General features: G+C 41.2%; 1 protein-coding gene across 1 annotated transcript in view; it reads left to right on the top strand.

Moving 5' to 3' along the window:
- The window catches only part of DNAH7 (dynein axonemal heavy chain 7), a gene marked incomplete at its 5' end in the record, with an annotated part of 161860 nt that overhangs the window by 105573 nt on the left and 43597 nt on the right, over positions 1-12690 (top strand). Inside the window, 5 exons of the mRNA XM_083349744.1 lie at positions 15-887; positions 3520-3749; positions 5127-5457; positions 7651-7997; positions 10831-11011. Coding sequence (XP_083205870.1) covers positions 15-887; positions 3520-3749; positions 5127-5457; positions 7651-7997; positions 10831-11011 — 1962 coding nt within the window. The remainder of the gene's footprint in view (positions 1-14; positions 888-3519; positions 3750-5126; positions 5458-7650; positions 7998-10830; positions 11012-12690) is intronic.

Below are 12690 nucleotides of genomic sequence, written 5' to 3'. Positions count from 1 at the left end.
TTTTTTTTATGCAGGTCCTTAGAGTATATTATGACCGCTTGGTAGATAAAGCAGATCGATCATGGCTGGTTCAATGTATCCGTGAAGTAGTAACAAAGCACATGGAAGAAGATTTTGATGAACTTTTCCAAAATCTGGATTTCAATTTTGACGGTAGGGTAGAAGAGGATGATTTGCGAAGCTTGATGTTCTGTGACTTTCATGATCCTAGAAGGGAGGATACAAATTATAGGGAAGTCTTGGATGTGGATGAACTGAGAGTTGTTGTCGAGGGCCATCTAGAAGAATATAATAATATGAGCAAAAAGCCAATGCAGCTGGTTTTATTTCGATTCGCTATAGAACATGTTTGTAGAATTTCACGCATTTTGAAACAGCCTCGTAGCCATGCCCTTCTGGTTGGTGTTGGTGGAAGCGGTCGACAGTCCTTGACACGTTTAGCAGCGTATATGTCTGACTACACACCATTCCAGGTTGAAATCTCAAAGAGTTATGGGACCAATGAATGGCACGAGGACCTAAAAGCCATTCTGAGGAGATCTACTGAAGGTGAAGTGCAAGGAGTTTTCTTATTCACTGACACCCAGATAAAAAGGGAGTCGTTTTTAGAAGACATAAACAACTTGTTAAATGCTGGAGAAGTGCCAAACCTCTTTGCGGTTGACGAGAAACAAGAAATCTGTGAAAAGATGCGCTCCATTGATCGACAGCGGGATAGATCCAAGCAGACTGACGGTAGCCCCATTGCTCTTTTCAACATGTTCATTGATCGTTGCCGGGATCAGCTCCATGTCGTCTTGGCTATGAGTCCCATTGGAGATGCCTTCCGAAATCGTCTCAGGAAGTTTCCAGCTCTTGTTAATTGTTGCACTATTGATTGGTTTCAGGTAAGATCCTGAAGTACAGCTGTGAAAAATGCAGGAAAGCATTTAAGGCAACCCAGTTTTACTCATGTAGTTGAGCATAGTCACTATACTTTCTTTCTTTCCGGTGGGAAAAATGAACTAGGAAAACTTGCTGCTCTGTGGTGGGAAAAAGACGTTTTGAGTTCCAAATTAGCCATAAATTGAAGCAATGGTTTAAAGCTGGCTTCTATAATCCCCTGTATTAGAAAGCTATTTAAGTATATATCTACCATGTATATAACTTTAAGCTATGGTTAATTATGGATTCCTTGTGGCTTGTTTAATCATTTGTAAATATTGGTGCGATAGAAAGAACAAATAAAAATATAGATAGTTCAGCTCATTTAGTGACCATTCAAAGTTACAATGGTACTGAAAAAAATGACTTATGACCATTTTTCATACTTATGACCATGGCAGCATCCCCAGGGTCATGTGAAAAAATTTCAGATGCTGGGTAACTGACTCATATTTATGACAATTGCAGTGTCTCGGGGTCACACCTTTTGTAACCTTCTCACAAGCAAAGACAATGGGGAAACCAGATTCACTTAACAACCGTGTTACTAACTTAACAGCTGCAGTGATTCACTTAACAACTGTGGCAAAAAGGTTGTAAAATGGGGCAAAACTCACTTAACAAATGTTTCACTTAGCAAGAAAAATGTTGGGCTCAATTGTGATCGTAAGTCGACTCCCTGTATTGTTTCCTTAACATATGTTTTTACTTAAATTCTTCTGATTTATTTCTGTGTTCAGAGGTGTTTTTTTCCCAATGAAAGAACTATATAATCCCCTGACTGTGTTTTAAAATGGTACATATATTCTTCTTTTCTAGCTAATAGTTTTTGGAGCACAATAATTTGGACTGGGGCTATTATTCAAAGCCAAATGGATAGATGGTTGCCCTGCTCCCTTCCTTTCATGCTGCAGCTTCTCTTAGGCCAGGAAAAAAACTTGAGAGTTTCAAACAAAGATAAATGTTTGCATAAATAAATTTGTTTATTTGTAAAATGTTTGAATAATTTTTCAATTTACCGTATTTTCCGGCGTATAAGACGACTTTTTAACCCATGAAAATCTTCTCAAAAGTTGGGGGGTCGTCTTATATGCCGGGTCGTCTTATACGCTGGAAAAAAACCAAATCAGTCGAGCGTCCCCGTTCTTGCAAAGCCGGGCCGCCCCGCGCAACCGAGCTATCTCCGGCGCGGCTCCGAGACACGGCTGGGCGGGAGCGTCAGGCGGCTCTCCCCATGCGAAGGCGGCGCTGCCCGTCGGCTCTTGGCCCGAGGGGAGGGCCTCGCACCCGCCGGACTCACCTGTCACCAGCACCGCTCTCAGCCCCGCGGGGATGCGCTTCCGCCGGGCGGTGCTTGCCGAGACGAGCCAGCAGGCAGCCGCCGTGAGCACGGCGCTGAGGGGCAGTGGCAGGACGGCCTGGCCCAGCGCCTGCAGGACAGCCAGCAGCCCCACGCACAGCAGCAGCCGCCGGCTCAGCAACAGGTCCGAGCGCAGGAGCCGCACCACCAGGCTGCCCAGGAAAAGCAGCCACACCGAGAGGCTGCACGCCCAGTCCAGCTCCATGAGGGGCAGGACGGGAAGCCGGCCGGGAAGAGGGACCGGAAGCCCGGGCCGAGCGCGCCTCGGCCGACAGTGAGAGGGAAGCGGCACGAGTTCTAAAAAAGAGGCTGCGGGCAGAGCTGCCCCGCCCTGCGCCCAATGGGAGAAGTTCAAGGCCTGGGGGGGAAGCAGGAGGGGCGCCGGCCGTGGCAGGGTGGTGGCTGCCCTCCGGCGCTGCCTGCCGCCTGGGAAACACTGCGCCTTGGGGGCTGGCAGAAGCGCAGGAGCAGCGGGAGGGCCGGCGGGGCCAGTCGGGCCTTCACCTCCTCTGCGACGGACAGGGAGGGCAGGGCATGTAAGTATTTTCTGCCGTGTAAGACAAAAAACCTTGAAAATCTTCTTAAAAGTCGGGGGTCGTCTTATACGCCGGGTCGTCTTATACGCTGGAAAATACGGTATTTATTCATAATAGAAATTTGCTCTTTAAGCTTATTGATTTTTATTATATTATCCATGCCGGCTTATTCTTTTCTATTCGAAATCGTTCAACACCATTTTTGCTAGACTCTTTGTTAGGTAAGCCTCTCTGAGTTTCATCAAATAGTAAGTTTTCAGTGATGACTTCTTAAAGATGGAAATAAAGACATGAGTTGATGCCTCCCAAACTGTCTCCAGCCACACAATTCTGTTTTTGTTGCGCCTGGAATCTCTCCTACTCCCTTGTGCCATCACCACTAAAGTTGGGCAACATGATATAGATTATTTTCAATGCTTTCTATGGCTTTAACTCAGTAAAAATAATGTAAAGGTTAAAAAGGCATGGTTCATTAACAGTGGCCCTCATCCTTTTCTGACAAGGTTATGTTTTTATCTTACCACTTAAATATGGTCCTATCTAACTTTTCAGGGTTACCATTAGCTCATTATGAAACCTATCCAGTAGTTGAGATTTTTGTTTAAAAAATGGCTCTTTTGAACTCATGAGTATTCTTTATGTAGCACTCTTTTTCCATAATAACAGTCAAATGTTTCTTTTTTCCTTCCCTAAATTCAGTCATGGCCTACAGATGCTTTGCAGGCAGTTGCCACTCGCTCCCTGGGTGATATTGAAATGTCTGAAGAAACCAGAGCTGGCTGCATTGATATGTGTAAAAAGTTTCATACCACAACCATTAATTTGTCTGAATTGTTCTATAATGAGCTCCAGCGACATAATTATGTAACACCAACTTCATACCTGGAATTAATTTCCACTTTCCAATCCCTGCTGGAAAAAAAGAGAGCGTAAGTATGATTGATGTGGCATTTCTTAGCAAAAGTAATTTTTTTACTGTTTCTTTCACCACTGCCTCTCCATCTCCCCACCCCGGCAAACAGAGTCCAACAAGGGATGCATGTAAACAGAAATAAGATGCAGTGCGTAGATCTCACACACAAGAAAGGCGGTTTCCTTATATCCAAAGAATGATTAAGAACAATTGTTATAATTACTATATTGCTGCTGCTAGAAGGTAACATAGCATAAAACAGCTGATGCTTAAATAGTTCAAGAATAAGAATGCAAATAAGAACTTGCTGGGTTATCTAGATGATTTCCCCGCCCCCCAAGAAAAACTAAAAAGAAAGTTTTATTTTAATTTTTAAAAAATCTGTTTTATCATAGGTATAGATAGATAGCTGGTTTATAAATAAATTTCAATTAAGTATGGTTCTTTGGGAAAAAAATGTTTCAGATATGCCTTTCTATTTTCTGTTTCATTTTTATTTGTATTTGAATTAATGAGGTTCTATTGTTGAATTTTATTGAATATTATATTTTCAAAAGTTACTTTATAAGAGACATAATCACTTTATGGGAAGATGGGTGGCATAAAAATTAATAAATAAAATTGTAATGTATTGGGCTTGCTTTGTTAAGGGAACACCACGTGGTAATTGCTGGAAGGCTAGCTAACTGCTCCAAGCTCCTCAGACAAACTGTCTCCAGCGCTGCTATTGGTTGCCCCTAGGGTGGCAATAGGTTGCTTCAAACCTATTGGCCGCCGCCTAGGGGCCAGGGTATAAATTGCTGCATCTGCAGCCCTGTTCCCTAGTTCAGATCCTGCAAGCAATAAACCATGATCTTTGCTGAACTCACTGGCCTCGTCTTCATTCCTGCGCAACGAACCCAGTACACAACAAAAATAATAATATTTTGGGTTTGGCTCTGAAAGCTCGTCTTCATTTATTCATTCATTGAGCTAACTCCCTTATGTGTTTTCCCCCCTTCATTCAGAGTAGCCCACAATGCAGAATAAAGTCAATATTATAAAAGAGTGCTTCAAAAGCAAACATCCAAAAGCAAACAAAAATCTCCGCCCCGCCCCCCCCCAAATCTTTGCAAGGATTGCAGCTTCAGTTGACACCAGTAGGTCAGAAACTGTCTTTTGGAACCCTATTGGAAAGCAGCTGGAGAAGCATCACATTCACTAGGACTTCAATAGGTCAGGGTTCAAGAAATACACTGTAAATTGACCGGATTGGAAGAGGAATTGGTAGAAGTCGTGCTGAGTAAAGGCACCATGTCTGTCTTGATGGTTGTGTGGGTGGCTGGACAGGGATTAAATTAATAGTACTCTTATGACAACGTCATTCAAATTCAGTCTTCTGGTTTATCTCCAGTGAGGTGATGAAGCTGAAAAAGAGATATGAAGTGGGCTTGGAGAAACTGGACTCGGCAGCTGCCCAGGTGGCCACCATGCAGGTGGAACTGGAAGCCCTGCAGCCCCAGCTACGGGTAGCCAGCAAGCAAGTGGATGACATGATGGTGGTTATTGAGAAAGAATCTTTGGAAGTTGCGAAGACGGAGAAGATTGTGAAGGCTGATGAAGAGGTAGCCAATGAACAAGCCATGGCTGCCAAAGCCATCAAAGATGAATGCGATGCAGATCTGGCGGAAGCTTTGCCAATCCTGGAAAGTGCCTTGGCTGCTCTGGACACTCTGACAGCACAGGTAGAGCCTCTGTTTCATTCTTGCTGATTTTCTCCTACTGAAAGAGAGAGCCGGGCCGACTAATTCACAACTTTTTGTAGAGAGAGATTAAGACTTGACGGAGCATTAATTTGTTACGGTGCTACAGAATTTTACTTTTGTCCCATTTAAAAGGTGCCTCTCTTTGTTAGCTCAGCATTGCTCTTCTAGATTTATTTGAAAGGTTGAGCAAGTTAAAAACACAAACAGACTTACTCGGCTCCGATTATACTGAAAGAGAGAATGAAATAAGAGACAGAGATAACGTCACTTTGCCTTTGACGGCAGGAGCTGAACCAGTGAGTTTGAAGCAACAGGAAAGTAAATTCAGGATAGCTGGAATTTCCTGATGATAAAATCTGACAACCAATGGAATAGTTTACCTTGTAAAGTGGCATGTTTCTCTTCACTGGAGGTTTTCAAACTGAGGGCAGATTCAACTATCTAAAATGCCTTAGCAAATTCTGCAGCCAGGGTTAAAGGGATGATCTTGCTCTGAATTTGATTATCTGATTATTCCGTATGGAATTTGTTCTGTTTGGGCAATTTATTGAAGGTTCTTGATAAGAAAGGAAAGGAAAGATTGGGATACCAATTTCTGTCCATTGTAAATATTATTAATTTTTCATGTTAGAATAGTTTCATATTTCCATTGGTGTACAAACGTAAAAACTAGCAGTGAATGTCAATGCTCACTGGATATTATTCACTAGTATGGGTGTCCAAGGATACTGACATAACACTGAAAAACATTTGAATTAGTTGAAATTGAAAAATAATAATAGAATAGAATAGAATAGAATAGAATAGAATAGAATAGAATAGAATAGAATAGAATAGAATAGAATAGAATAGAATAGAATAGAATAGACTAATAACTTTATTGTCACTTTGAATGTACACTAATCGGCATACATTAAAATGAAATTTCATTGCATACAGCTCTCAAAGGGTCACCACCTCCAATATACACTACATAAATATGGCAAAAATAAATAAATAAATAAATACAGAATTATGCATATACGTAAGTGATGAGAAGGCTCATCACTTGTTACACAATTAAATATAATGATCCTTAATCCGGATTACTTGATCCTTAATCCGGATTACTTAATCATAATCACATCACTAGAAATCCTATAAAGCATTGGAATGCAGGGCTTGAAAATAACAGACAGAATCAGTTCTTGAAATTAACTGTTAAAGTTAGGAAAACCACAGATTTCAGTCCAACTCTGCAAATTACAATTTTTCTTTATAAAAAAGGGGGGATTAAAATTGTTTTTTTAACAAAGCATTAAGAGTATGTAGGTGCATGTGTGTATATAATGTGGGTCTGAAGAGTGTCTCATGTGGCGCCTTAACCCAGCATTTGGTTTATCTCACTGCTTACTGAAAGATACCCACTAGGCATCTCGCATTCATGCCCAGCTCTGTGCCAGCACGGAAGGGCTTCTTACCCATTTAAAGGCTGAGAACAGGTTGAGATTGTTTTGGCCCAAGAGCACATACAATAGGTATGTATAAAGTATGTGTGAAAAGACTAAAGCATAAACAGGAACTAATTTCTGAAACCGTTATAGTAGAAAAGCAAATTTTCTTCTGGATTTAAAACAATCTTTCTTACACACATTTAAAATAAATTACTTTTCACAATCTTTGTGAAGATGAATTTTTAGAGAAATTCTTATGGGATTGGTACATGTTTCTTGAGCTTACGTTAGATATGAAATGATTCAGAAGGTGATTGATGGATAAGATGTGTGACAGAAAGGAGAAAAGATGTGAAAATGTAGCATCTTTGGCCACCTCACAATGATTAAGATAAACCCAAACCACCAATGGTCCTACGGTACTCTCAGGCTTGTAGTGTAAAAATATGTAACAGAGAAGGAAAAAGGAGTTAAGAGGGAAAAAGTAAAGAAGGTAAATTAGCTGGAGCTCCTGAAATGTTGTGATTCTTCTACTGGCCAGCAATAGAGGAAATGGGCTTGTGGTCACCTGATTGGAAGTCCTTCTTCTTTCTCATGGGTTCCTTAGTTTTGATGTTCTTTGGGGGGAAAAAACCAGGTGGTCTGTCATCAAAGTATGACAACATTTCTCTTAGTGTTGTTTTCAAAACTAAAAAGGCAATAGCATTGGTTTTGCTCCAATCTAATCTTTTGAATATAGGATATCACAGTTGTCAAGTCCATGAAGAGCCCCCCTGCTGGTGTGAAACTTGTTATGGAAGCCATTTGCATCCTGAAAGGGATTAAAGCAGATAAAATTCCCGATCCAACAGGCACTGGGAAAAAGATGGAAGACTTCTGGGGCCCTGCTAAGAAACTCCTTGGGGACATGAGATTTCTGCAATCCCTTCACGAGTATGATAAGGACAACATACCTCCGGCTTACATGAATATCATTAGAAAACAGTACATCACCAATCCAGAGTTTGTTCCTGAAAAAATTCGGAATGCTTCCACAGCTGCAGAAGGGCTGTGCAAATGGGTCATAGCCATGGACTCCTATGATAAGTAAGTAAAAGGTTTCAAATCATAATGTAAATGAAGAATGTTGGGTTGGCCTATGGGGAAGTGTGTTGTGCTTGTTTCTTCTCCCCAAGCGATGGTATACTTATGTACACAGTCTTCTTTATGAATAGAGAGTATGGCAACATTATCTTGTTTTTTGTTTATTTCTAAATACAAGTGGGAGTCGGCAGCCATCCAGATTCATATCAATTAACCTTGTAGATTTGCCAGTTACATAAATTGTGATTACACCCACAGTTCTATTTTTCTTCCAGTCTTGTATATGCAAGCCTGGTCCTGAGTTCAAACAAGCCTGTTGCCAAGTATTCCACCAGCAAGGCGTGATAAAGGGTGTTTTCCTTGCTTTCTGGGCCATCCAAAAATAATAATAATAAAATGAATCCCACACTTATAACGCTGGTACTGTAACAGTGGTAACATTAAACACCACTAAGCTATTTTACTCAAGGGTGAGGAATCTTCCAGCCTGTCCACTCCCCTGTAAAATAGATTGAGCAGTCTCTTTAATGATAGAGAAGACTTGTAAAGTCCAAACAGGCCAACTTTGCTCCTTGTCTTGACAAATGGACTCAAATCAAAGCCTCCTATGGCATAGAACTTGCTCTCTTTCTCTGAGCTTCCTCAATCCCTTCTCTGAATTAGATCCTCTCCCATCTCGATCCTTACAGGGCAGGTCTTCTGGTCTCAGACCTCCCCCAGCAGAATCCATGAGGTGACTTTTCTCCTGTGTGAAAATTTAGCCCTCTCTTTGGTTGAGCTATGAGGACGCGGTGGCTCAGTGGGTTAGGACGCTGAGCTTGTCGATCAGAAGGTCGGCAGTTTGGCGGGTTGAATCCCGAGTGCCGCATAACAGAGTGAGCGCCTGTTACTTGTCCCAGCTTCTGCCAACCTAGCAGTTCGAAAGCACGTAAAAAATGCAAGTAGAAAAAGAGGGACCACTACGGTGGGAAGGTAACAACGTTCCGTGCGCCTTTGGCGTCCAGTCATGACCACGGAGATGTCCTCGGACAAGCACTGGCTCTTCAGCTTTGAAACGGAGATGAGCACCGGCCCCTAGAGTTGGAAACGACTAGTACGCATGTGCGGGGGAACCTTTACCTTTTTTTTTTGGTTGAGCTACCAATGGATGCTCCTGATTTCTTTGCTTTCTTGTGCAAAGCTGCAGGGTTTGGGATCCCAGGGGAAAAAAAAAAACTTTGTACCACACGTATTTTGTTTCTTATTCTTACTGCCAGAGCTGTAAGGAACCTCCTGCTCTGCTACTTCCTGGTGCCCTCTCCTTCGTCCTTTGCTTCCTTGCTTCACTCAAACTTGGGGCCTTTTGTACTTTTCTGCACTGAATTTCTGCTTATGTTTCAAACTGTTGTCTTTCTCTCCCTTCTGTCCCCCTTTCTCACCACGCGATTCATTAAATCTTAATACCAACTTCAGAATATCTAGAATATCTAGTAAGAGTTTCCTACCTCTTCCTACCAACTCTGCCTCTACCTCCATCCTTTTCTTGCATCCTGTTGTTTAGCTTAAAAAGCTTTCCTGGTTTGCGTTAACTGTTGGATTGCATGATTGTGTTTATTTTATGTTAAGTATGTTTAACAGAACATCTGAACAGCATTTTATGGATGGTTTTTCCCCCTACATAACAAGTGAACAGATAGTAGATTTACATATATTTATTTACTCTATATCCTGCCTTTATTATTTTAAGGCAATGAACATACACAATAAGCCTTCCTCCTCCTATTTTCCTCACAACAACAACCTTGTGAGGAAGGTTGGCCTGAGAGAGAGTGACTCACCTAGGGTCATCCAGCCGGCTTTCATGTCTAAGGCTGGACTAGAACTCACAGTCTCTAGGCCAACACCTTAAACATTAGACCAAACTGACTCTTATATATATATATATATATATCTTTCTCTGTCTATTGTTATATACATACATAAAAAGGTAAAGGTTCCCCCACACATGCGTGCTAGTCGTTTCCGACTCTAGGGGCCGGTGCTCATCTCTGTTTCAAAGCTGAAGAGCCAGTGCTTGTCCGAGGACATCTCCGTGGTCATGTGGCCGGCATGACTAGATGCCAAAGGCGCATGGAACGCTGTTACCTTCCCACCGTAGTGGTCCCTCTTTTTCTACTTGCATTTTTTACGTGCTTTCGAACTGCTAGGTTGGCAGAAGCTGGGACAAGTAACAGGCGCTCACTCTGTTACGCGGCACTCGGGATTCAACCCGCCAAACTGCCGACCTTCTGATCGACAAGCTCAGCGTCCTAACCCACTGAGCCACCGCGTCCCTTATATACATGCATACAGTGTACTATATGAGAATGTACGGTATTCCTTTCTTTTTTCTCCCTCTAAAAAATCTGAATCGATGTAGATCCTGCATCATTTTCAGAGTCAGAGATGTCTGAATATATCACATTTTTTACTTGTATCCTAGCGACACTTGGGCTTTAAAGAGTATCGCTAACACAAAGAATAAGAGAGAGAGGATCTGAATTTGATAAGGCAAAGGACAACTTCACATCTCACTTATCAAATAATTACAATGCTTAGGATTTACTTTTGCTCAAATTATCCTCCAGGGTCTTCATATTTTAGAGGAAGACAGCCGTCCATAAGTCATGTGATACTTTGAATTGCAGATAAGAATTTCTATTGCTTTGTTAGTGGAGTCACCATTCATAGTGTATATGCAGGAATGTTTGTGTGTGTTTATGTGACCTGTGCAGAAAGAGAAGATAAATATATAATATTTGCATGTACTGTAGATGTGTAACAAGGATGACCTTCTTAATTATTGTTGTTCTTTCAGAGTGGCAAAAGTTGTTGCCCCCAAAAAGATAAAACTCAATGCAGCTGAAGCGGAACTGAAGATTGCTATGGACGGTTTGAGAAAAAAGCAAGCAGCCCTGAAGGAAGTTCAATACAAGCTAGCACAACTACAGAAAACTCTGGAACAAAAAAAGCAGGAAAAAGCTGACTTAGAAAACCAGGTAAGTAACAACCATCTTCAGATATCAAAAATGCAAAAAAAAAAGAAGCCTACGTCCTCACTTTAACTTTTTTTGTTTCTTTGCTTCTTCGTTTATTTTCCATTTTTCACAACCCTGCTCAGGATACTTATCAAATGGTCTCAAAGACCATTATTCTCAAAGAGTTCTTGTCTTTCTGAATTTTTTTTAAAAAAATATGTAGATCATATGCCAGATCTCCAAAGTAGACCTGAGGATCAAAGCAACAGCCACAAACTCTGAAGAAAATAGTGGACTTTTACTAAACCATTTCAGTTAATTTATTACCACATGCTGGACTCTTTTGTTATACCAGATTGTGTTGATAAGTTATCATTTTCCTACATTTACACAAATGATAACACCAAAAGTAATTTATACTCAAAACTTGTTGTTATATGAATAATGTGGAGCTATGTGAATAATGTAGAGGAGAAGATGAAGTTTTTTGAGCGGGGAGTGAGGACAGACGCTCTGATTCAGTTTTCCATTCAACTACTGAACTTACTGATGCTGAGTTGGCCACTCTCAGACAAGGTCATTTCACAGAGATGTAGATAAAGGAGGAAGAGGATATTCTCATGTACATTGCTTAAACTTTCTAGCAATAATAAGGCTATAAACAAAAGCAATTAGTGCTTAAATGGAGCTTAAATCTTTAAACCCTGGGGCAGGTTGGTTACCTGGATGGCAGATTGCAAAGCCTTGAGCGTGATAGAATGCAGAATGTGTAAAGATATATTATTTTTGTGTAAGAAACTCTCTTTGGATTTGGGGGTAGTATTTTTTAATAATTCAATGGAGCAGCTGGATTTCCCTTAGTTAAATGGATGATTTTTTTTTGTGGGAGGATACCTGGAGAGGTCAGAAAGTTTGATTTTGTGATGGTGTATGCTCAGCTACGGTCTTCCCTTCCTATATTGAACAGGCTTGCTGGACTAAATGAGGAAGTAATGAGGCCTCTCCATGCCTTCCAGCACTCCTGTGCATACACTGCTGGGTTTTACTCTTATTTGCATCAGGGTACCAGGGACTATTCCCACTTGGCCTGGTCTCTCCATACTCTGTTGTTGATGAACTACTAGCCAAGAGCACAAAGCAAGAATGGAGAGGCATGTTTGCAATAGGACATAGTTTAACCTTTCTTGGGAAAAGAGGAAGCAACTAATAAAGAGAGGCTTTCCCTAAAGTTTCACCTGCCAGATGCTGACTGGGATTAGGGAGTTGACCCATTTCATTTGCTTGTTTATTAAATTTGTTTGCCTCCCATCTCACCACAAGGTATGCAGAAAGTACCAAGTTAGAGAAAGTTATTCAAGAGCCAAGGACTCAAAGAAGTGCTGCCATTCCACACTGCTGGTAGCGCAGCTAGTTCAATGTTAAGGATTTATTAGAGAAAACATTTTTGACAAGCTGCCAGATAGAAAGCTCCCAGGAATGCATTCAATTCACAGGCCACATCTGTGTAAGAATGACCTTCATAAGTCAATGTCGTGCTCTTGTATGATATGTATTCCATTTTGAGATGCAACTGTTTTTGGTATCGCATATAAATCCATTATCAATTTCGCACTGGAAAGTGAAGCAATAATTTATTTGAAGGCAAGAAGAATGGAAATGCTATTGACCTTGTTGAATTCGTCTGTGACAATTTGTCATGC

The sequence above is a fragment of the Vipera ursinii genome (assembly GCF_947247035.1).
Source record: "Vipera ursinii genome assembly, chromosome: 1".
Lineage (NCBI taxonomy): Eukaryota > Metazoa > Chordata > Lepidosauria > Squamata > Viperidae > Vipera > Vipera ursinii.
This window is presented reverse-complemented; position numbering and strand designations above follow the sequence as displayed.